At 62.4% G+C, this 24,557-nt stretch overlaps 1 protein-coding gene across 1 annotated transcript in view; it reads right to left on the bottom strand.

Annotated features, from left to right (window-relative positions):
* SRF (serum response factor) overlaps positions 1–23,720 on the bottom strand; it is a 32,728-nt gene extending 9,008 nt beyond the window's left edge. The window contains exons 1-5 of the mRNA XM_054022334.1: positions 23,066–23,720; positions 17,046–17,312; positions 6,550–6,811; positions 6,039–6,218; positions 2,756–2,875 (exon numbers count right to left, since the gene is read on the bottom strand). Of these exons, the coding sequence (XP_053878309.1) occupies positions 2,756–2,875; positions 6,039–6,218; positions 6,550–6,811; positions 17,046–17,312; positions 23,066–23,575 (1,339 nt within the window). The 5' untranslated portion in view covers positions 23,576–23,720. The remainder of the gene's footprint in view (positions 1–2,755; positions 2,876–6,038; positions 6,219–6,549; positions 6,812–17,045; positions 17,313–23,065) is intronic.
* Between the last annotated feature and the right edge of the window lie 837 nt (positions 23,721–24,557).

Here is a 24,557-nt window from a genome sequence, read left to right as displayed (position 1 = left end):
TTGTCCGAAGGCCGTATTGTCTCTGGCCTGCTGGGTAATCGCGTAGCGTGTGGTGAAAGTGTGTAAGGAGGACCACATCGCTGCTCTGCAGCTTTCCTGGGTGGGAACCTGCACCAGGAATGTTGCTGAGTAGATCCGAGCTCTGGTGGAGTGCGCAGTGATCGGAGGAGCGGGCCCCCCTGCCAGGCTGTAGCACTCCCAAATGCAGGATATGATCCACGACGAGATATGTTGCGATGACACAGGCAGGCAGACCTTTCATTCTGTCCACCACCTCCACGAATAACTGGACGGACTTTCGGAATGATTTCGTTCTGTCGCTGTAGAAGGCTAGTGCCCTCGGGACATCCAGCGAGTGAAGCCTCTGCTCCCTGCCACTCGAGTGCGGCTTAGGGTAGAATACAGGCAGGAAGACGTCCTGATTGATGTGAAACTGGGAGACAACCTTTGGGAGAAAAGCCGGGGGAGGCCTGAGCTGGACTTTGTCCTTATGGAACATAGCGTAGGGGGACTCATGTTAGGGCCCTGAGCTCAAACGCCTCCTGGCTGAGGTTATCGCTACCAGAAACGCCACCTTGTATGAGAGAGAGAGAGAGAGAGAGCGCGCGAGCACGTTGCCAAGGGCTCAAATGGCGACCCCATAAATCTGGATAGGACCAGATTGAGGTCTCAAGCCGGGACAGGCTGTCAGACCTGCGGGTATAATCTGTCGAGCCCTTTAAGGAAAGGGCTGACCAACGGGTTGGCAAAGATCGAGCAGCCCTCTGCGCCTGGATGGAAGGCGGAGATGGCAGCCAAGTGAACCCCTATTGATGACATGGACAGCCCCTGCTGCTTGAGGTAGAGACGATAGTCCAGGATAAGTGGCACCAAGGCAAGCGTTGGGGACAGAAGGCGCTGCGCCAGACTGAAAATCTCTTCCACTTGGCAAGGTAGGCAGTTTTTGTGGAGGGTTTCCTGCTGCCAAGGAGAACTTGGCTGATTTGATCAGAGCAGGACAGCTCTACTAGGTTCAGCTAGGGAACTTCCACACGGTGAGGTGGAGCGACTAGAGGTTTGGATGTTGGAGGCGGCCGCAATCTTGCGTTATTAGGTCCAGGAAGGGTGGCAGGACATTTCCAGGAGTGATGTGTACCAGTGCCGGCGGGGCCAGGCTGGAGCTATCAAGATCACCAAAGCTTGGTCCCTGCGAATCTTGAGGAGCACCTTGTGAACGAGAGGGACGGGCAGGAACGCGTATAGGAGACCGTTCCTCCACCCAGGGGAAAGCCAAACTTGTCCGTGATGGAGCCTGGGCTGTGACTCAGGAAGGAGCAGAACTGTTGCATCGTGTGGTAAACAAGTCTATCTGGGGAAAGCCCCACTGATGGAAGATTGAGTTCTCTGTGTCCGGGCGAAGGGACCACTCGTGGCCGTGGAACGACCTGCTGAGATGGTCCGCCAGCTCGTTCTGTACTCCAGGGAGGGACGATGCTTGCAGCTGTGTAGAACATTCGATGCACGAGTCTCATAGCATGAGGGCTTCTGGCACAGGGGAGGGGAGTGTGCACCCCCCCCCGCCCGTTGTTAATATAAAACATTGCCGTGGTGTTGTCTGTCAGGACTGATACACAGCCCCCTGCTAGGTGGGCTCAGAAGATCTGGCATGCTAGGTGCGCCGCTCTCAGCTCTCGGACATTGATGTGTAGAGCGAGATCCGCCTGAGACCAGAGGCCTTGTGTACTGAGGTCTCCCAAATGTGCCCCCCAGCCCAAGTCTGACACGTCCATCACTAGAGAGAGGGATGGCTGAAGATTGGTATAGGGGACCCTGCACCTGCGGGTCGAGCCACCACAGCAGGGAGTCGAGTACTGGGCGAGGCAGGGTTACGATCCCGTCTAAACTGTCCCAGACTGGCCGATACACGGACGCTAGCCATGACTGAAGAGGTCGAAGTCTGAGTCTGGCCTGCTGTACTACGTAGGTACATGCAGCCACGTGTCCTAGAAGTTTCAGGCAGTTCCATGCTGTGGTGGTGGGGAATTGTCTGAGACCTCGAATAATGTAACCCAGGGCTAGAAATCTCACTTTGGGAAGGACTGCCCTGGCGTGTGTCGAATCCAGTACCTCCCCTACGCATCCTATCCTCTGAACTGGGGACAGCTTTGATTTCCCCTCGTTCAGTAGCGGTCCCAGTTCATCGAAAGACGCTCTTATGAAGGCAACTTGCCTCTCTACCTGAGCCCTGGATCAGCCAGCCTACGGTTACTGCTAGGGGGAAAAAAAATCTTCCATGGGTCGTGCACGCAGCGCACACACACCTGGTTGGAATGGACACGAACAAGCACTTGAAGAAGAACGGAGACTTTTGGGGCATCTAGTAATGTGTTCTTAAATGATTCCCAACGATCATTCACATTGATCCAATAAAATTCTTCCCACCAGCTGACGTGGATCGTAAACTGCTTTGTGAAATTGGCTCTTTTGAAGCCAATAATATACATTACTGGTCTGTATTTTACTCTGCTTGCACATTATAAATATGATTGACGATCACTTGGACTTAAGAGACCCTTCATGTTTAGTTCTGTGATCAGTACCTCTTTTTGTGTTAGGACAAAGAACAACAAAGAACTCCCTCATGTTGGCTACAACACTTCTTGTGATGTACTTCCTGACACCCTGAGCAGGGCGCAGACCAGCCCTGCACGGCCAGGGAAGCGCACCCAGGCCTAGCGGCCGGGGACAGCGAGCCAGCCGCCGCGGAGCAGGTTACCTGTTCCACTGGAAGAGGTCTGGGCGAGGTCGGTGCTGCTGTCGCTGGATGGAGACGTTTGCTGTGGGGCCTGATGCACTTGGATGGTCTGCACTGGAACCTGCTGCGTCACGGTGCCGCCTGGGAGGAGAGAGGAGAGCCCTTCACTGCATGCTCCCCTGGCCGCTGCCCCCCAAAGGCAATGCAGGGACCTGCCGGCCCCGCGTCACACACCCGCCCCCTGCGCCTGCAGGCAGGATGAAAGGGGAGCAGAGCACTTAGGCCCCACTCCGTGGGCTGGGGCACATTCACACGGTGAGGGGAGGAGACCCGGCCCCTGCCCCCCGCATGCACCTGATGGCGCCCACCCGCCTGCCAGGGGAAAGGCCGACCTCCCGACCGGATTTCCACCCACTCCCCGGCTGGGCTCGGCAGCCCTGGAAACCGACGGCAGCAACCCCCGCAAGGCGTTACTGCCCGGAGCCAGCCAAGCAGAGGGGGCGCATGGGGGGCCCTGGTTCACTGCCCTCCACACTTGGCATACAGCCCTCGCCTACCCCAGACAACAGAGAGGGGCTGAGGGGGGAGCCCAGCCAGCAGCAATTTGCTCTGCCCCCTGCTACGCCCCACCCCGGCTGGATTTGGAAGCCCCCCTCACAACTGGGACTCTACCCACTAGGCTACCTCAAAGGCTCCTGGTCCAGGCCCCCACGGCAGCAACCCCCACCTCAATCAGGAAAGGAGCGGGGCTGGGGCTGGGAACCACCTGCCACGGGCTACAGCCCAGGGCGTGCTGAGCTAGAACCGAACGACGTGCCGATGCCACAGCTGACCTACTCCAGGTGACGGCCACAGGCCAGCCCCACGCAGCTAGCCCCCTCCGGGCTCTCTGTGCTCCAATGGGGGAAGCTCGCTGCGGCCCTGGCCCTGAGGGGGACACAGCTACGAAGCTGGCTCCGGATGCTAGAAGCCCGATCTTCCTGGGAGCAGCTGTGTGACACAGCACAAGGCCGCCGGTCGAACCTGCTGGGCCCCGAAGGAGCCGTGTGCGGTTTTTGCACAATACACGGACAGCACAGCAGTCACCAGGCTGGCTCGGAGCAGCCCAGGGTCCCGTCTCCGACACGACCCAGGACCAGCTAGTCCAGAGAGAGGGCAGGACACCAAAACCGGGCAGCTACAGCTGTTCTGAACCCTGCCAGTCAGCGACTGGCTTCTACCTGGAACCGCAAGGAGAGACATCCCCCCTGGCAGAACTGTCAGCTTGCCCAGTCAAGACGCTGGGAAATGCCAGCTCTCCAGCTGCCTATGCAACCTCCGCTCGGCCCCTGTGCGTGCGCAATGGGTGGACCGGGTGCGTCGATTCACGATTTCCTTGTGTCCTCCTCATTCAACGCGTGGCCCCACACAGCACGTGCCCACGTAACGAAGGCTTTGCTGCAATGCAGAGTGTGCGACTTTGCTTCGCTCCCATTCGTTCCATGGCGGGTTTTATGTAACTTCCAGTGTTTTTAAAAAGCAGAGATAACAGGAACCACGCAGAGCCCCGCCTGGGTCATCTACAGGGGTAGAGCCTTTCGCTCCACAGTACAGACCTCCATCACTGGAGCTCGCTGAGTAACTGAAGCAGTAGTAACAAGTTTCAGAGTAACAGCCGTGTTAGTCTGTATCCGCAAAAAGAAGAACAGGAGTACTTGTGGCACCTTAGAGACTAACAAATTTATTAGAGCATAAGCTTTCGTGGACTACAGCCCACTTATGCATCCGAAGAAGTGGGCTGTAGTCCACGAAAGCTTATGCTCTAATAAATTTGTTAGTCTCTAAGGTGCCACAAGTACTCCTGTTCTTCTTGAAGCAGTAGTAGGCTGCGATCTTCTCCGCCAGGGAGAGTCACACTTTGCCAGTGAGGCTGACAGCAGAGGAGTGCTGGCGCTCAGGGACCCTGGGCTCTGGAGGGATGTGTGCTCTCTGGGCACAGACCCTTCCTGCCCCTGCCCCCCCGTCCCTCCCCCAGCCTGACCACTTCTGTAGTATGTCCCCTCCTTCTCCCAGCCTGCTCTTTTCCTGTCCTCCCCGAATTGCATTTGGGTCAATGCAATGCAATTGCTTCCTCTTTCCTCGCCAGACTGCCTGGGGGGCACTGAGAGATCAGCTCTGCTCAGTCTGGTCCCAAGCAATTCCAGGGGAAGCCCCGCTCAGCCCAGGGCTGGAGCATGTTCAGGGCAGACGGAACGTTTGGAGATGGTTGTTGTTGAGCCTCTAACAAACCTGTCCAGAGCATGTGCAAAGGGAATTTTCAGAGAACAACTCCACTAAATCTGAGTCAACGGTCACAAGGGCAGCAAAAGGCACCTCTCCAGCCCCAGGGCTACTCCCATGTCCCTGTTTCAAAGCACAGGGTGCTAGAACAGCTCAAAGGACAACTGTAAACACAGTCCAGGCCGGACGACATCACCCGGGCATGGAACACATGGGGGCACTGGAGCATGGCTTTTAGCTGGACGTCCCACCTCGACTCCTAACGACGAATCCCCCTGGTTGGTGACAAGAACATCCTATCGCCAGTTTGAACTCATCAACTCCAGCGCCCAGCCGGGGATCTCCTTCTGACCCTGCCTGGAAGGTTCCAGAGCCTTCTGCTCTCGGCAGCTGATTTGAACGGAGACCGACCTTGTCAACGTGTCCAGTGTGCTCTGGGGACTCGCTGCTCTGTAACCCCTCCGTATAGTCCTGCTCCACTTCGGACCCTGCCTCGTCTCTATTACCGGCAGAGGGGAGTTCAGGGACCCCCCGACGCCCCATTAGCGGATCACCGCCTGTAACGCCCCTTTGGTGGAACAGCTGTTACTGTCCTGCTTCTTTTTACAAGGGGTCAGTCACCCCAGGGAGCCAAGCAGCGTCCCCCCTCCACAGCTCCCGGCTCCCCAAAACCAACACAGCGCCACCACCAGGGCTGGAGAGAGGCATCGGGTGGCCAGGACCTCCTCCCGCACCGACTTCCACAGCTGCCGGGGCCCCCTGTGCATAGTCGAACTCAGCCTGCGCCGTCCGTCGGGCTGATGGGCACAAGGCCGTGCCCAGCCCCCTGCCTGGGGAGGCCTTGCGGTGCGGCGTGAGCCCAGCTGGATGGATCGATTCAGCACTGACCGCAGCACGCGCCGCGCCAGTCTAGGATACCGCCCCCTGCCAGCCAGCAGGCAAGCACTGCCCTGGCCTCAGCCTCCTCTGCCCTCCAGGCTGGCAGGGGCCGTGCTCCCCTCTGCCCCAGCCCCCCCCGCTCCCACGAGGAGAAGCGAGCGCTGACCTGTCAGAGACACAATCTGCCCTCCGGCTGTGGCGGGGAAGCGGAAGACTGTCTGCTGTGCTTGCTGCAGCTGTCCAGCTGGGCCCGCGACCGCCTGGCCCTGCTGGCTGGAGAGGGCCAGCGAGTGCGGCTGTAACTGAGCGAGAGGAATGGTAGGGGTCCCAGGAGGGAGCGGAGCACCTGCCGAAAGGAGGGGGAAAGAAAGGCTTCATCACAACCAGCTCTTTTGACCTACTCTGGCCCCGGAGCTTGTGCTGCGCTTGCTCCTAGGGGCGGCCCTGGACACAGCCGCACGGCCCAGCTTGGATCCCTGCAATCCCCACCACAGGCAGGGAGGCAGCATGCGCCCATCCCTGCTTGCCTCCGGGGCAAGGGCCTGGCCCCAGGGACTGCGCCCAGAGAGCAGGCCGAGCCAGCACCGCTAGGGGCAAGGCAGCCCTGTTTGCTTCCCTCACAACCGATCGGCCTGGGGCCAGTCCCCGAGAGCCCCCCGCCCCTGGCGTGCACTGACCTGGCATGAGAGTGAAGCCGCTGGGGAGCTGCATGAGCCCGCCGGAGGCCACGGCGCTGGTGCCCGTGGTTTTGAGCACTGTCCCGTTGGCGCTGGTGACGGTGTTGGGGCTGACGCTGGCCGAGACTGGCGCTAGGTAGTTGGTGATCGGGTAGGAGGGGCCGCTGCTGACCTGCATGGACGTGGAGGTGGTGGGCACGGTCTGGATGGTCGACGTCGTCCCCGGCAAGTTGGTAACTGTGAATGCAGGCTTCAGCGAGTCCTACGAGAGACGGGCAGGTGAGGGAGAGCCAAACCGGGTCCTGAGCCCTGTCCGCGCCCCACCCCCAACCAGACCTCAGGGCTCTGACAAACCCCCAAACCGGGTTCTGAGCCCTGTCTGCACCCCCCCAGACCTCTGCCAACCCCCCAAACCAAACCGGGTCCTGACCCCCGTCCGTGCCCCACCCCCACCAGACCTCAGGGCTCTGCCAACCCCCTGGGTGAGAGGCTACACAGGCTAGCAGGCAAGAGAAGCTGCTGGGAGCCAGGGCCAGGCCCATGTGAGAACCAAACTCCTTGAAACACGTGGAGCAAAAATCCACACTATGCTGGCACACCCCGGGGCTCCGGACACACCTCGCTGCGGCACACCCCCAGGCACACCCCGGGGCTCCGGACACACCTCACTGCGGCACACCCCCAGGCACACCCCGGGGCTCCGGACACACCTCGCTGCAGCACCCCCAGGGCTCCGGACACACTTCGCTGCGGCACACCCCACTGCAGCATGCACAGGGTTCTCCCCTCCCCACACCCAGCTTTGTTCTATGGTGGAGTAATTAGCAGCCGGCCCGCAAAGAGGGAATCAATCACCAGCCAAACTACACTCAAAGGAAACACCAACTGTCCTGCTCTCGTTCCAGGGACACGTGACCACTCAGTGCAAGGGACCGACAGGGAACCAGCCCCGAGCAGGAGGCAAAGGAGCCTGGAGATCAGCTGCACCAAAGATGGGGACAGAAGTTAGCCAGATCTGACAGGAGCCCATGCTGGGCAGAAAGAGATCCTGTGTCTGCCATGGCCCCCAGGCAGCTCCAGTGTGGGTCACAGGTTGCTCCGGGTCAGGAGGAGCAAGGAGCCCCATGCCAGCCTCCCTGGGGATCACAGCCCCCCCCCCAGCTGCCAAGGAGCTTGTGTTCAGAGCACCGCACAGCCAGTGCAGACTGGCAGGCCCAGAGCGCCCACGTGCTGTGGCCGGCCTGTCGCGCTGCCAAGAGCAGGAATTCACAGCCTGCCGAACAGCTAAAAAAGGGAAGGCAGCCCATTTTGGACAGGCCCAGCCAATCCAGAGCGCCCTGCCCGTCTCCCCCAGGGGAGGGGAGGGTTGGGTGGCAGATCCCCGCTAGCCGGGGCACTGAGATTCCCTGCCGTCGGAATTAGAACGAGCATGTGATAACAGAGCAGAGCCAGGCAAATCCACTTTCCATTATCTCAGCGGCAGTCTCCTGTCCCCCCCCCCCCACCCCGCGCAGGGGCTGGGAGCGGGGGCGAGTCACCGGCCCCAGCCCCTCACTGGGAGGACAAGAGCGGGTGACCCCAGCCACCCAGCCAACGATGCTCCCAGGAGGATCAGCTAGTGATTCAATAGCAGCCGGCCGGGCCGGCCCCACTGCCTGATATGGGTACCGACAGCAGTGCACCCTGGGCACCGTACCCATGGGCGTGCACTGTCAGCACTGCCCACAACTCACGCCACCTGGGGGGCTTCCCCTCTGCCCCCTCCCACAGTGCCCCCACCCCTCCAGAGTCCCCAACCCCCCTGCAGGGCAGCTGCTTGGTCCCCACTCTGCTCTCTGCCAGGGCAGCCCCCAAACTCCCCCACCACCTTCCGGTGATCTCCCCCTACCCCTGTGTGTCTGCAGCAGCCAAGCTGGGGGGGGGGGGCGGGAGGAGGGGGGGGGCGTTTTCTCTCTGAAACTAAACTTCAAAACAAACGGCCAAAGAGAAAAAAAAAAAACCCACCAGCCCACCAACCTCCCTTCCTCCCTCCATTTCAAAACACTCAGAATTGCCAAGTTTCATTTGAATAGTTGGACAGCCCTGGAGACTCATGTCCTAGTTATCCTCTACACGGGCCCCCAGGCACGGTCCCGCCAGCGTGCCCGGCCCAGCGCTCCTCAGAGCGCAGTCCTGCTGCTGTGACAGCCCCCAGAGCAGCTCGGCACCGGAGTGCCACCAACAGCGCCCACGGGCAGAGAGCAGGGTGGGCAGCCAAGCTGCCCCGCAGTCCTCGGGCAGCGTCTAAGCTCAAACACAGGCCAGAAAATCCTAAACCTGGGTTCAAATGCAGGGCAGACGCCCTAGCCCAGGACTCCCCGACGTGGGTCAGCTGACTTGCGCCCTATTAACCGAGAGCTGCAGTACACCCGGAGCCGCCAGCGCCCCACCCCTCTGCGAGCGAGCGCATACACACAGCACTCAACCTTTAGGATCCTAAGTCTCATGGTGTTGGAGGGGGGAGGGGCTGGCCTCCATTGCTGCCCCACCTAGCCTGCCAGCTCCCTGGGGCAGGGCTGTGGCTGCTGGCCTGGGCAGCCTCATTCCCCTGACAATTCCCTGCTGCCCACTCCAGGGGGTTCAAGGGGGATCCAGGCCTGCAGGGACCCCAGCTGGGCTCAGGTCAATGGTTTCCAGCCCTCGTGGGCGGGGGGATCCGGGGGTCAAGCACATTTATTTCCAAAGAGCGGTTGCGGCCACGCGGGGCCCTTCGGGGCCGGTTCCCTGCTTTGCGGAGAGAAGGCTGCGGCTAGCATTCCAGCCCCGTGCATGCAGCTCGACTTCCGGCCACCTCCAAACCCTTCCCTTCACAGCCCATGCTCCTCCAGCCACCTTCACAGGGAGAGGCCCCTGCTGCAGGCCCCGGGGCTGGCATGTGCTGACTCCAGCGACCCTCTCGGGGCCCAGAGCAGATCAACTCAAGTTCAAGTAGCCCCCGTGCCCTACACTTGCTGCTCCGCCCTGGCGGGGTGCCTTAGCCCACTGGCCACATGCTGCACGTCACCATCCCGCGTGGCCAGCTGGAGCAACCGGGGATGGATAAGCAACGGGCCGAGGCTCATGTCACTCTGAGGGGGGTGGTGCTCCCGTGCAATCACTCCAAGGCCTCCGCCGCACTGGACAATCAGGGAGTCCAAGGCCAGAAGGAAGCAGCAGCTCCTCGTGCCAGCCTGGCCTGCCCGGAACAGACCCCAGGAGCCTAGAGCAGCACATGCTCCAGGCAGAGAACGGGGGGGACCCAGGTGCGCCAGGGCCCCTGCATGGCAGGGAAACGTTTACGTGAGCTCGACCCAGGTCATCCTGGCAAGCGAGCAGCCCCCCGCCCTGCAGAGGAAGGGGCGGGCTTGTCCTTGCATCTCCAGGAAGGCTCACACAGCTGTGGGCTGGGCACGGCCCGCCTGCCCCCTGCTAGCAGGGTGCTCTGGAAGTGTCCCGGAGGTGGTCTGATGTGCCACATCTCACCCTCCCGGGCAGTGGGGCCCTGCTCGAAGCTGCCAGGGCTCCGGGTGCAGCGCTCACTGCATCGTGCCTAGGCCGTACTGCCAACTGCATCCTCGTGCGTGCACCCCCCGCACTTGCAGGTGAGAGACGTGAGCCCCAGGACAGGTGCAAGGCTGGAGAGGGGCCAGCCCCAAACCAACTCCACTTCCGGGACGTCCGGCCTCTCCCCCACACCTGCTGCCCAGCCACATTCCAGCCCCTCGGCCGCTGCAGCTGTTCCCTTTGTCAGCACACAAGTGGCGCCTGGCCTGCCCGAGCAGGGGGAAGGGGGGCAGGCCAGGCCCGACTCACCACCATAGGGAGCCGACGTCCCCCCAGAGCAGCAGAGAACCTGGAAACCATCAGCTCCCAGGCCCTGCTCCCTCCCCTGGGGCTCAGCAAACAGCCTCATCTCTGCCCTGTCCCCTCGCTCTCCACAACCCCGCTTACAGCTCTCCCAAGCCAGGCCAGGCCCTTGGGGGAGCCCTGCCAGCTGCTGGCCCAGAGCCTGGAGCAATGGCTAGGGAGCCTCCCAGGCAGCCCCCAAACGGGGACCAGCGGGGGGAGCTGCCGGCTCTGCGGCAGGATCCCTGGGGGGCAATATGCACCTGGGTCAGTGGAGCAGTGGGGCTAGGAGGGTCACATCCCACACCTCTCGGCAGCAAGCCCAGCACCCCCCAGTGCCCTCCACTCGCCAGGGCAGGGCGCAGGAGAGCCCCAGCTAGCAGGAATTATCAGGCCTCACTGCTGTTACCCTATTTCCCCTTCAAACGCTGTGGGGCAGGGGAGGGCTGTCATGCCCACTGAGCAGGTGGGGCCGGAGGCCCAGAGACACTATGGGGTACCGGCTCCCTGGCCTAGCCAGACACGAGACGGCTGGCTCGCCCCTGCGCGACCCAAGAGCAGGCCAGCGGCCGAGCGCTCAGCCCCCACCCGCTCGCAGGGACCCCGCAGGCTGACCCAGCCCCCAGCACTCACAGGAGGCTGGCTGGTACTGGGGGGGCTGCCTCCCTGCCCCTGGCTGCAGCCACCCGCTCTGTCGGGGCGCGTGCGAGAGAGAGAGCTGCTCCCAGCTGCCTACCCTCCCTGGTGGTGCAGCTGGACTGTCCCCTAGGCCAGTGTCCTTCCCTTGGGCTGGCAGTGACCAGGGGCCTTCTTCCCACCCCCACCCCCCCCTGCACCCAACACAGGCCTCGCTGGCAGACAGCAGTCTGCAGGAGAGGAACAGGGGCAGGGGGCCTGAGCCGAGGCCAGAGGGAGCTCAGTGCCCCGGCCTGGTCCCGGTGCACACGCCGTGCGGTGTGCAGGCATCAGGCACAGCTGGATGGAGCCAGATCTCGTGCCACTGAGCTGCACCAGGACCTGCGTCCATGGGCAGCCCTCTGCCGGGGGAGGAGGCCGCTGCGGGGGCCTGTGCACCTCAAGGCACCGAGCTGGGCCCCGGCCATGTCAGCGAGGAGCAGGCATCGCATTGCGAACCTCCACAGCTTCACGGCGCAGGCCCCGCCGAGCCCCAGCTCCGGCCCCAGCTGCAAGGATCTCATGCACTTCCGGGGCACCACGCTGGACAGCCCCTGGGCTCCCCCCGCCATGCGGGCCGACTCCAGAAGCTACACTTGTGAAAGGAGAGATGCCGAGAGAAGCAGCACTCCCCGGGGGGGCTGGGAGCCACCCTGGCCCGCCCGAGGCCTGGCCTGCCCCTCTGTTTGCTGGGGCATCAAGTCCGACCCTGCAGCGCACGGAGGGCTGCAGCAGAACTGCTCACTGCGCCGCGGGGATCGTCGCTCCGGTACTGGTGTGCCAGGAACACAGGAGAGAGCGGCTCGGGAACGGTGGCCAGGAGCCGAAAACGGCCTGGTGCCTAGCACGGCCCCTCCCACAGCCAGGACCTCGTTTCCAGCGCCCCGGCCAAAGCGCAGGCGCGCTCAGCTCATCCCCAGGCAGCGGTGGCTGGTTGCGGGACACAAGGAACAGGACTTCACACGCTGCTGGAGCTCCTTGACCTCATGGTGCTGCCTAAGGCTGAGCGTCGCTGGTGGAGAAGGGGCTGTCCATGCCAGACCTCCCCTCTGCTGCAGGCGCTGGCAGCCCCACACACCCAGGGCTCAGCAGTAGCCTGGCGACCCCACTCTGGGAGCTGCTCTCAGCCAGCTCCCGTGCAGCAGAGACCTCAGCAAACAGCTGGCAGCCCGGACAACGGCCAGGGGCACACAAGGCTGCAGCGCGTGGTCAGTGCCTGGCTCCAGGCCTCTCAGACGGGCCAGCCCAGGGATCAGCCAGGTAGAGAAGATGCACAAGCAGGACTCTCCCCTCCTCCCCGCTCCCCAGCCAAGTGCTGGCCAGGCCCCATCAGACTTAATTTAGGAGATCTAAGGAGAACATAACCCACAGCACTGGCTGGGACGTGCTGTATGCACAGCGGCGCTGGGAGAGGGGCGAGGGACGCAGACAGGGATTAAACCCAGACGCCCTCCACTGCCCCAAACAGAAATGTGGTCCTAGCCAGCACACAGGGCTTGGAGACATGCACGGGCACACGCCCCTGCTGGCCAGACGCTCCCCATGGTGGGGGAGAGGCCTGGGAGACTACGCTGAGGCAGCGCCAAGTAACCCCAGACCATGCCTGCTGGGGTTTGCCCACCTTAGAGACCCCCGGTGACGGGCATTGCATTGCCTGCCTGGGCCAGAGCTTAACCACCCTGACAAGAAGTTTTCCTCCCATCTCGCCTAAATCTCCCTGCGGCACAGGATGCCCGTCACAGCTTGTCCCTTCAGCGGGCAGGGAGAACAACTGATCACCCTCCTCGCGGTAGAAGCCCTTGGCATCTTCCAAGAGTTATCAGGTTCCCCCCCAGCCTCTTCTCAAGGCTCGGTACAGGCCCAGTTTGGAAACCTTCCCTCCTTGCTCAGGGTTTCTAACCCTCAGATCAGTGGGATTGTTCCCAGTGGACTCTCCCGGGACTGCCCACTGCCAGAGGCAAAGGCAGGTGAAGGGGGAAAGTAGCAGGGACCCACCACCCCTCAGTGCAGCCGGGCACCTGGGGGAGGGAGCTGGTCAGTCAGCTGATAGCCAGAGACTCCTGGAGCTGCCTAAGGACTCCCAGCATCCTCCCCACAGCCCGAGCACCGCAGGGCACAGCCCCTGCCCACCTCGCCGATCTCTGCCGCACTACCCGAGCCCCCTCCCTGCTTCGCTTCGGTATGAATACGCCAGCCCAGTGCTTCCGAGGGCTCGGCCACTGCTCCGCTACCCTCCCTGGGCCGTACCGCAGCGTCCGTCCCCATCACCCCTCCCAGGGGACTGCCCCACCAGCACCGGCACAGCAAAGTGCCGAGAAGGAGCCAAGCCCCCTGGAGGACCTGTGACGGCAGAGAGCCCCAGGCCGCACTCCAGGCTGGGGCTTTTCGTCACTCTCCGGGGTCTGCGTCGCCACAAGCACGGAGCTGGCTGCCGCAGAGCATCCGTCTCCTGGGAGCATCTCAGCCTCCACTGTGCCCTGCGCTCAGCGAGGGGGCTGGAGCCTAAACAAACGCAGCCTTGAACGCAGGTGTTCATGCATCTCCCACACCCTTGCCGCGGGAGGCCGGCCTGAGCTGCACCCAGGAATGCTGATTGGTCAGGAACTCTCGGAAGTGCCCGAGAATCACCCCCCCAAAAAAACCTTAATGTTGTGCCAACGTACCAGGGCAAACTGGGTGACCCAGGTAACTATCAAGCTGGTTAGCCTGGCATCAATCCAGGGCAAACTCCTGGCAAAGCTGGTACGGGGAGCAATCAGCAGAGAATTAAAGGGTGGTGGCATAATTAATGCCAGTCAATAGGATCACGGGGGAATAGGTCTTTGGGAAACAAGCCAGCTGTCGTTTCCGATGAGCTCACAGGACCGGATGATAAGGTAACAGTGAGACATCCCGTCCTCAGACTCAGCGCCACGCGACAGAGCAGCAAATGCTACTCTCCACACAGCCCCTAGACCCAGCTTCCCGACAGAGCTCACGAAAGACCTAGCTGGGGATGTTCCGAGTGGGGGCCCACGGGGCCTGTACCTGGTTTAGCGCTATTCAACATCTTATCGATGAGCCAGAAAAAAGTCCGACACCCTTGTCGGTAAAACGTGCAGACGACAGGACACTCAGCGATTGGGATCGCTTGGTAACGCGGGCTCCTTTGACATGGATTGGAATACAGCCCAACCCCAGGTCAGACATGTGAGGAGCAAAGCCCCAGGATGGAGGCTTTTATTCCGGAACGCAGGGACTCTGAACAGGACTTGGGGGTGGGTCACGGCCGATAATCAGCTGAACACCAGCTCCCAGTGCCAGAATGCTGTAGGAAAGAGGGGACAGATCCTTGGCTGTAAAGCAGGGGAATATCAAGCAGAAACAGGAAGCATGGGGGTCATCACCGTATACAGCACAGGGGAGACTGTTACAGGATGCTGGGTCCACGCTTCAAACGAAAAGAAAGATGTGGACAAATTGGAGAGGGCTCTGCAGCAAGGCACCTGGAGGAGAGGGGTCTGGAAAACACCTCCCACAGCCAGAGACTGAAGGAGGCCCAGCAAGGTAGTTAATCCGAGAGATGACTTGATCGCCATCTACGAGTGCGTAGACTGCAAAGAGATTTCGGCTAGCAGGGTGCTCCAACCCTGCAAACACACACAAGAGCCCACGGCTGGAAGTGAACACTAGACGCATTCAGATCGGAAAAAAGATCATTAACCCTGGGCAGGTGGAGTCTCCGACACTTGGAGACTTTACATCACGACTGGATCTCTGCGGCAGAGACCGGCTCGAGCGCGGACTGACTGTCTGGGCCACACGCCAGAGTCACCGGGGTAGGCTGTCTGGCCTGCGCTTTACAGGTGTCAGGAGGGATGAGCACAATGGGCCCTTCTGGCCTTGGGTCCTCTGAACGGAGAGAGCTCTGCAGTGCGAGCGCTCGCGACAGACACGCGTCTGCGTTTCCAGGGCTGGGCGGCTGCGGCTTGTATGGCCATGGAGACTCAGCCCGGAGGTGGTGGTGCAGGGTGACAGGACTCCGGTCCCAGCTCAGCTTCCTGGGGAGTCGTGCTGGGCACCCTGCCGGGGGGGGGGGTGTGAGCCGAAGCCAGCAGAGGGGGGTGCAAGGCTGGGCATGCCACAGACGGTTGGTCGGCACGTCGACAGGCAACGTACACCCAACCCTGCCTGCTGCCATGGGCTCCAGCACAGGGCTGGGGTGCTGTGGCAGCCCCCCTTACTGCCAGTGCTAGCAGATCCCCGATTTCCTTCCCCGCTCAGCAAGCCAGCCCAGCAAGGGCCACACCAGGGGCTCAGCTGCAGGGCACAAGGGTGGAAGGTTTTAATAGGGTCCCCCCTCAGCTGCCCCATTCCTCTGCCTTTCCAGGCCGTAGTGTGTGTCCAGAGAGCCCTGGAACCCCCCCGGGGGGCTGTTATAGCCGGGAAGCCACTGACATCAGGGGAGCAGACGGGACAGCAGGAAACGGGACGGCGGCTGCTCAGGACAGTGCCAATATCGCCCCCCCCTGTGGAGGATGCCCAGGGCTCCGGGGCCAGCAAGCCCTGCGTGCTGCCTCCAACCCCCAGTGCCATGGGGGGGGGGGGGGGGCAGGAGTCTCCCAATGCCCCAATCCGGTTGTGCCGCGCAGAGCAGAGCAGGGAAGTCATCCTAGCGGGGCAGCTTTCACACCGAACCCACCGCCCCCTGGGGCTCAGCCACTCACCCCCCAGCAGGGGGTAGCTACGCCCCCATCCCCCAGGTCCTTTCAGCATAAGGGCCTGTCCACCTGCAGCATCCCACCGGGCCCTCAGCCTGCCTGCTCCTTCCCACCACGGAGCCCGGAGAAGCCACTTGGGGTCTGATCCGCTGGCAGAGACACCGCACAGCGAGCACAGACCCGAGACCCCCACCAGGGCCGGGGGAGCGGGGACACTGGTGCCAAAGAGAGGATGGCAATCTCCCTGCAAGAGGCTCTGGCAGCTACCCTGGGGAAGCAAGGCCGTGGCCTGCCCAGCCTCCTCCCCCCCGGCACCACGTGATCCCTCGCTCGGGGCCTATGTCCCCAGACAGCTCAGCTCCCCCTGCCCCCACGATGGAGCCTTTCCCAGCAGGGGGACGGGGACGGCGCAGGGGGCTCATGAAGCCAGGAGAGTCCCAGCCAGCAAACAAGCCCCTCGGAGCCCCCGGGGCAGAGCAACGGCCCGTGTTCTCGGCTAGCGAGTGCCCGAGCCAGCAGACGAGGAACAGCCCGGCCAGCCAAATGATTCCATTCCCCATGTCCTCCCTGCCCCCTTCCAAACCGGCCCCAAAGCAAGAGACAGCTGCAGCTTATAAGGAATGTGAGGGGCCCTGCCAGGGACTCTGGCGAGGGAAACCAGGCCTTATATGGCCATGGAGGCAGAATCAAATTTTTATCAATGAGAGCGAGAGCATGGAGACGCCGAAGGAGAGATAACAGGGCGAGGGGCTGCGGGGGGGAGGGGGGGGGGAGCCTGCAGGGGCAGTGACACCTGTCACCCCCCCACACACACACACACACACCGAGGGGAGAGCCGCTCTGCAGCTCCTAGCCAGTGAGCCCCAGGTGGGCAGGGGACTGCAGCCCTGACCTTATCACAGCCCAGGCCGGGAAACGATCCACCCAATCATCACCCCAGGGAAACTGAGGCACGGCCTCACCACAGGGAGGGGGGCCCAGCTCACAGGGGCAGGGCCAGGGAGTGAAGGAGGGGGTCCAGCCCCCAGGCCAGCAGACTAGGCCCTAGGATACTATGCCAGGAAACCGCAGGGGTGAGTCCCCCCAAGACCTAGCAGGCAGCCCCAGGTTGGCCCTGCAAGCTCCCCAGTCTGGGTGGCAGGGGAGGAGCCTTCGAGCCAATCCTGCTGCAGGGTGGTCCCCACGCTGGGCAGAGACCAGGCAGGCTGCCAGGGCCCAAGCCAGCCCTGCCCACGGGCACAGAGGAGAGGGGGTTACCTTCGTCTCGCCGCTGCTGTCGGACTCGGACACCTGGTAGGTGAGGTCAGTCTCCTCGAAGCCCGTGGCACTCATGCGCTGGTCAGTGGTGGGGTCGGACCGCGGGGGTGAGTCCGGGGAGTTCAGGCACGTCTGGATCAGCGCCTTCCCCGTCTCGCTAGTGATCATGGGCTGCAGCTTCCGCGTGGCAAACGTATACACGTGGCCCGTCTCGCTGGCAACCAGCAGCAGCACCTGAGTACCCGTCAGGGTGGAGAGCTCATAGGCCTGCAAGACAGCAGAGAGCACGCCGGTCAGTCACGGACACCCGACGTGGGGCACGGCCACAAGCCGGGGCTAGCGCTCCCCCCACTGGAGACGCCAGCATTACCCGCCTCTGCCTTCCCCCTGCACAAAGGGGTCCCCCAGCAGGGTCCAGGTCTGTAAGTGCCACTGGAACCTCCAAAGTCCCCCCTTCGCCATGTCCCCTTCGCCCTCACCGCCATCAGGCCTCAGCCATGTCTGGCGTGCCCCATTGCTTCCTCCCACGCCTGCAAGCCATACACCCTGAACTCAGCCGGGCAGCCCCCCAAGGCCAGTCACGTGGACGTCAGTGCTGTCCCCCAAATCATCTCCTAGACCGGCTGTTCTGCCCGAAGCACCCCCCAGCATCCTCTGCATCAGGGCCCTTCCCGGCACCGCCCCACCCCACTTCTCTCGTCACAGCATTGCCAGCCAGCCTCGATTGCCTGCCTGCTCCTGCCAACGCCTTCGCAGTGTCCTGAACGCTCCCCCTTACCCCCGCAGCCTGAGGCCTGGCCCCCGGAAAATCCCAGGCAGCTTCTCCCAGGGCACAGCTGCCATGGGCAGAGCTCGTCCAAACCTCACTTTCACAACCAGATTGCTACCAGGCTCTTGGGCAGTGCCCGTCTCCCCCCGGGTTTGCACAGCACCAGTCCCACGAGGCCTCTGGGCTGCCCTGGGCTCCCCAACCCAGCAACAAGCCAGCGCCCCCAGCCCATGGCTGCGCACAGCCCCAGCAGCGGAGAGCTACGTTCCACCAGGGCTGCCTGGCTTCAAACCCTCCACCCACACCACAAGTGCCCCCGGCCAATCCTCCTGCTGCAGCCGGCGACAGGCGGGGGATCCGCCCTGCCCAGCAAAGCCAGAGCTCCGGCAGCCTCAGAGAGGGAGCAGGGCAGGCAGCCCTGACCCAGGCAGGAAGGGGGCCGCCCCGCTGTGAGGGAGATGGTCCCCTGTCCCCAGGGCAGGACCTGCACCCAGTGCGGGTCCTGTCTGTCAGCACAGCAGGGCACAGGGTCCCTGCAGTTCCCCAGGAAACCCCCAAAGCCCAAGCGCACGGGGCCCAGGATGTCTGCTATACATCCAGGAGAGCAGGGTTCTGGCCTGCATCTCTCCCGGACGAGGCTGGGATGGTTCCTGGTAGCAAGAGGCCCCGGAGTGAGCACGTATGCAGTCCTGCACCTCAAACCCCACTGCCATGGAAGTCAGCCAGCAGGGCGAGGGCAGGGCAACGGGCCAGTGGGCCACAGCAGCACTCGGCTACAGCGTCCCACGAGCAAGTGAGCCCCCGACACTCATCCTGGGCCGCAAGTGCTTATAGGCAGAGACTGTCACACCAAACCCAGCACAACCCAGACACGGCTGCTGGGGCCCATCCCTCCTCCAGGTCGGCAGTTTGGAGCCAAAACAGGACAGCGCCCCATATCGTTTGCTGACCACCGCCCCCTGGCGTGTCCGGCTGCTCCGGGTACGGCACTCGTCTCCCTGCCACCGAGGATCCGGGGACGGCAGGTCCCCACTCCCAGCCACACTGCCAGGCGCCTGTTACTCCCCTGGTCCAGCTGGTGTTTGCAGCTCCCCCAGTCAGCTCATCGGCGCCAGGCACCAGCACCCTGCCAGGGCACAGAGACGTCAAGCCAGGCCCAGCACTGACCCCTGCTCCCCCAGGCTGCCCACCCATGTGGCCCTCCGAAGTGGGCGAGACAGACAAGGGACAGCTCAACTCACCACCTCAGCATGCGGAGGAAGGACCAGGCAGGCACCCCCCGGGGCTAGTGGGCACACCCACCCCCCAGGTGAGACTGGCAAATTGCTGCTCCGGGGCTCTGCAACACTCGGGGCAGGCAGAGCTCCCCCAGAGGGACCGCAGGGGCTGGCGCTACGCTCTGCCTTTGCAAAGGTTAGCCTGGACCCAGCCAACGGGAGCACAGGCTGGCCACTGGCCTTCCCCACCACGCACTGAGCAGCTCACATGGCCAGCCTGCCCTGGGCAAGAGGGGGAAAGGGGACAGTCCCGGCCAGAGGAACAATGCCTTCCCAAGCCCCAGCCCCCACAGGGAAGCTGCCCGCCCCACCCAGAGCCCCCTGGGGGAGCAGCAGCGCTGTCTCAGGCCGGTCAGTTACACCTGCGCGACTGCCACACCAGGCTAGCGGGGAAGAAACCCCGTACTGCAGGAGGTAGCGCACCCCCCCCGCCCCGGGACGCTGCCGCGCAACATACAGCACAGCCCCTGCCGTGCAGAGCAATCACGGCCGGAGGAGACCATGCCGGGGTCCCGGCAAAGCACCGTTTAGCAGCACTTCAAGGAGGGCCTGTTAGCAGCTGGCTCTGCTTCTACTGACCCTGCCAACTCCGCCTTCCCCACCCCTCCGATGGCATCACCTGCCCCCAGGTGCCCTGCGTGCCACCAGCCAAGGAAGGACAAGGGGGTGCTGTCAGAGGGTAGCCAGCGGTCAGGTGCACCACCTCAGACCATCCCCAGCAACGTTACCGCATGCATCAGTGGTACAGAATCAAAGCAGCTGGCTTCCGAAGGGACAGCCCCCAGCCACCCTCCTCACCCAGCAAGGTACAGGCCTGTTCAAGGGCAACCTGCCACGGCTCCAGATGCTTCCCAGCTTGTTACAGGCCCAGCAGAGATTCCCGGAGAGGCCTCGTGAGCCCCAACACCCACGGCACAGCATGGCACAGGCAGCTCTCTGCCCCCATCCGCTGCCCGGACCCTCTCCCGGCAGCTTCCCCTTCTACCCAGGAGGGATCACATTGTACTGGCCCAGAGGGCCCTGCACACACAGCGTTTCTCAGGACACATGGGCACAGCCAGAGACTGGCGTAAGCCCTGAGGCAGAGGGTTTACAATTCTGGAAGGGATCTATCGTGAGGTAGTCATGGAGATGCCCAAGCCCTTTTCGAACCTGGGTAAGCCAAGGGTCTCCCTTCTCTGCCCCACTCCTTTATCGACTTTTATCACGTCCTCTCCAATTCGGCTCCTCCCTAGGGTAACAAACCGCTCTCCCGAGAGGAGCCCTCCTGGGCCTTGACGATTCTCTAGACTGCTCTAGTTCTGTAACCTCCCGGGAGAGATGTGGTGGCAGAACTACACACGGTGCCCACACGGGGCTGCATCATCTTCCAGCCCATTCCTCAGTTATCTGAATATCGGGTCTGATTGTTTGATGGTTTGGAGAGCCCCCTACAACGATGCCCAGGTCCCGTTCCTCACTTGATAGTAGAGCCCAGTAACCTGTACTAACAAGTCAAGTTTCTCCCTCTAACGTCCAGTCCTTCGCATTTCCCGACACCGGAGTTGGTTTCCCATCGTGCTGCCTGTTCTCCCAGCCTGCCTCAGGCTCTCTGAAGCTCCTCTGGTCCCAACTCGCCTAAATAACAGCATCTCTTCTGCAAACCTGCTACATCCCTGCTCACCCCCATTTCCCGGCTCAAATCAGTCATCGTTCAACCCCCAACTGGCTCAGCTCAGCCCTTGAGACGGAGGAGACGATGCCGAAGAGCCCGGGTCCCACGCTGATGTTTCCCAGTATCCTCTGTAAATTGGGATTCACACTGGAGTCCTGAGGAGCACAGCCCCTCGGCACACTGTTCACCTGGCTGGCTGAGATGGCTGCACTCAGGTGATATCTTACACCCGGTCACCTTCCCTGGAGTTGCTAGCCAACCAGGTGTAACGCTCCGAATGCTTCTCTAACTCCTGGCTGGCCACATCTCCATGTGCACAAGTGGAGATGCTAGACAGCTGATGGAGGGGGACCCACTCAGCGTTTCACTCCTCAGTTTGGATGGGCAGAGCATTCGGTCACACCATTATGTTCAGAGCAACAACCCATCTTCCCTTACCTTTTTGGGAGAGGCTGGGCCACCACCTTACTACCAGTACTGCATTTTTGGGTTGTTCTCGCCCCTCTTGCTACAGTCAAGATCTCTTGATGCTAGGAAGCAAGTCCGCCAAGTAAGACAGATCACATGTAAAAGCATCAAGTGAAGGCTGGACGATAACAGACCTGCTCTGGTAGAAACGCATCTGGAACAACGTGTTCTGTTCTGGACTTCAGAACCAGAAATATGTCAAGAGTTTGGAAACTGGCAAGCAGGGGGAAGGATAGCTCAGTGGTTTGAGCATTGGCCTGCTAAACCCAGGGTTGTGAGTTCAATCCTTGAGGGAGCCACTTGGGGATCTGGGGCAAAATCAGTACTTGGCCCTGCTAGTGAAGGCAGGGGGCTGGACTCAATAACCTTTCAAGGTCCCTTCCAGTTCTAGGAGATGAGATATCTCCATTATTTAATTATATTTATGGGCAAGAGGGCCTGACTTCCAAGGAAGGAAGCTAGAGCTGCGTCCAGCATGGCTTGGTGAACACTTTTGGGGGGTAGGGGGGCAGCAAAGCTTAACTCACTGTGTTGGGGTGGTGCGAACTCCGAGGGAGGGGATCTATTAGGGCTGTACAAACCTCCATCTGGTCACGCCTAGGGACAAGCTAAGAGACCAGCTAGGCCAAATCACAAGATGAGCTCCCCAACAGTCAGGACTCAAGACTCTAGAATGCTCTCCCCAGCTGGGTCAGTCGGCGTCTAGATTGGGTAGGGCACTAGCGTGCGTATGGCAAGAATAGCCCCGCTCACGGGGTACGGCCCATTCCTTTCTCAAAGGGTTTCCGCTAGTGCGGAACGCAGTGCGCACAGCAGGTCTAGAACAGGAGAAGAGGTGACGATTTACAGAGCGTTCACGAGTATTTTTTAGACGGTGTTGTGAATACTACTTAGCTCTGTGGGTGTAAACAGGATTTAGACCCCTTGAAAAACAGCTTCCCTCCTCCCGATCTAGGGGGAGCCCTGAAACATCACCAACACTTAACATGTATTTCCCTAGGCGCTGCATGTTGGCAGTTTAGTACCTGGCCAATAGTAGCCCAGCTGCGATATGACTGGTCTCCTTGAGCCAAGAGACCATCATCATCATCAGTCATGTTGATTACAATAGGGTCTAAGGGCCACCCAAAAGTTGGCTCATGAGTGTATCTGGTCACCCAAGTCTCTCTCTAAGTATTTTCAGCGTGCCTGTCTCTGCACACTCAAGCCACCCCCTCCTATTGACCCTACACTGGGCTTAGCCTCCATCCCACGGGGGTGCACTCCGCACCCCAACAACCAGCCAGTCAGCCTCGCTCTCGCTACCACGCAGGTTTAAAGCCAGGCCAGGCCCTTATCTGGCCCAGGAGACCACCTTGGAGGGGAAGCGCTCCTGGTTTTCTGGTCCCTGCTTCAGAAGGGGGAGCGGTGACAAGCCCCAGCTGTCACCGAAGGAAGCCACCCCGAGTCCCTTTCCCACTCCTGCCTGGGCGCTCCCGAGCCCGGACCCGATCTGACCCTGGGCTGGCTCCTTGGAGTGTGGGGATCCTCCCAGGGAAGCACCCAGCACCTTGCCCAGTCGCGGGTCCAGGCTGCTCCACGCCTGGGGGCTGGCAGCGGGGTTACTCTGGGCCCCCCATAGCCAGACACTCCCTCGCACGCCAGGTAGGGGGGTCTCCCGGCCCCCCAGTGTCCCGAGCCGCCCCCACCCCCTCTTTGTGACCCCACAAGGGGACCTCCCCTCCCCTCCCCCCAAGGCGGCTGTGGGGGCCCCTCTTCCGCAAAGGCCCGGGCCTCCTAGCCCAGCCCCACCTTCCGCACGGGAGTGGAGTGTGCGCTCGCCCCGGATGCCCCCCGGATCCCGGCCCGGTACCTTCTTCATGATGCCGGTCTTCCGCTTGCTGAACGTGGTGTAGCGCCGCAGCTTGTTATCGATAAATTCCATCTTGATCTTGACGCGGCCCCGGGTCTTCTTGCCGGGTTTGGCCCCGCTCACGGCCCCGCTCACCCCGCCGTAGCCCCCGGCCGCCGCCGCCACCGCCGCCTCGGGCCCCACCCCCCCCAGCTCCACGTCCGCCAGGCTCCGCTTCAGGCCGCGGCGCTCGGCGCTGCCCAGCTCGTCCTCCTCCGCCGAGTCCGAGTCGCCCTCGCTGCCGCTGTAGAGCGGCCCGGCCCCCGCCGCCGCCGCGTCCCGGTCCCGCTCGAAGCGGCCCCCCGCCAGCCCCGCGCCGTTGCCAGGGCCGCGGCCCCCCGCTCCGCCGCCGTTCGCGCCGCGCGGCGCCCCGGCCCCCGGCCGGCCCGAGGCGGCCCGGGCCATGCCCATGCCGGAGCCGCGGGCCAGGGCGGCAGCGCCGTTCCCGGCCCCGGCCTGGCTGGGTAACATGGTGCCGCGGAGGGAGAGCGAGGGCGGGTCAGGCCGGCGCTGCCATGGGCCCCGCGCCGGCTGCTCCGGCCCGGCCCCCGCCTCCGCCTCCCGGCCTGGCCCCGCTCGCTCGCTCCCGCTACAGACGGATCCGCTCCGGCTCCGGCCCGCCGCCCGCGCGCCACTTTCCCCCCATATAAAGCGATACAATGTTGCCTTTTATGGCGAAGCCGCTCCTTATATGGTGCGAGCCGGCGCCTCCCGCCCATTGGCCGCCCTCTGGCGGGCCTCGCTCGGCATTGGGCGAGGGGCGCCCGAGCGGCGCTTCCCATTGGCCCGGGGGGCGGGGCTTGATTTGCATACATTCCTGGGGAGCTGTGCTCACGCTCGACGTCAGCCGGAGGGGCCGAGGACAGAGGGAGGCTCTTAAAGGGACAGAGCCCCATGAATGCGTGCGGGGCGGTAGCGCGGGCCTGGCCCGGGACAGAGCAGGGACAAGCTGGAACTAGAACGAGCAGAGGCTGGGGTCGAGCTCAGGGACTGTGCAGGCCAGGCCAGGCCAGGCAGAGTGGGCTGGAGAGGTGTAGGCCAGGCCTCTGCCCTAGGTTATTCCTATTCCCTGTGCCGGGATCGGGCCAGAAGGGGACTGGCCCAGGTCCTCACCAGAGGTTGGTGAAGGCTTCTGGCCTTGGGAGCCACCCAGCTCACACCTCCACCTCAGCAGCTGCCTAGGGGGCTAGGCCAGCACTTTCCTGTGTTAAAGACCTGCTGCGAGCCCCCAGCCGAGCTGAAAGCAGCCACTGCCCTCCTCTTCCTACTGTCCAGCAACCTCTCACAACCCTGTTTCAGCAAGTCATGCCAAGGTTTAACATCTGATTAGCCTGTGGAACTCAGTACCACAAGAGATCATTGAGGCCAGCAGCATAGCCCGGTTCAGCAAACAACTGGACATTAATATGCACAGGAACAGCCTCGCTCACCCTAGACAACATGAAAATAAGGG

The sequence above is a fragment of the Malaclemys terrapin genome, chromosome 3, assembly GCF_027887155.1.
Source record: "Malaclemys terrapin pileata isolate rMalTer1 chromosome 3, rMalTer1.hap1, whole genome shotgun sequence".
In the NCBI taxonomy this organism is placed as follows: Eukaryota; Metazoa; Chordata; order Testudines; family Emydidae; genus Malaclemys; species Malaclemys terrapin.
This window is presented reverse-complemented; position numbering and strand designations above follow the sequence as displayed.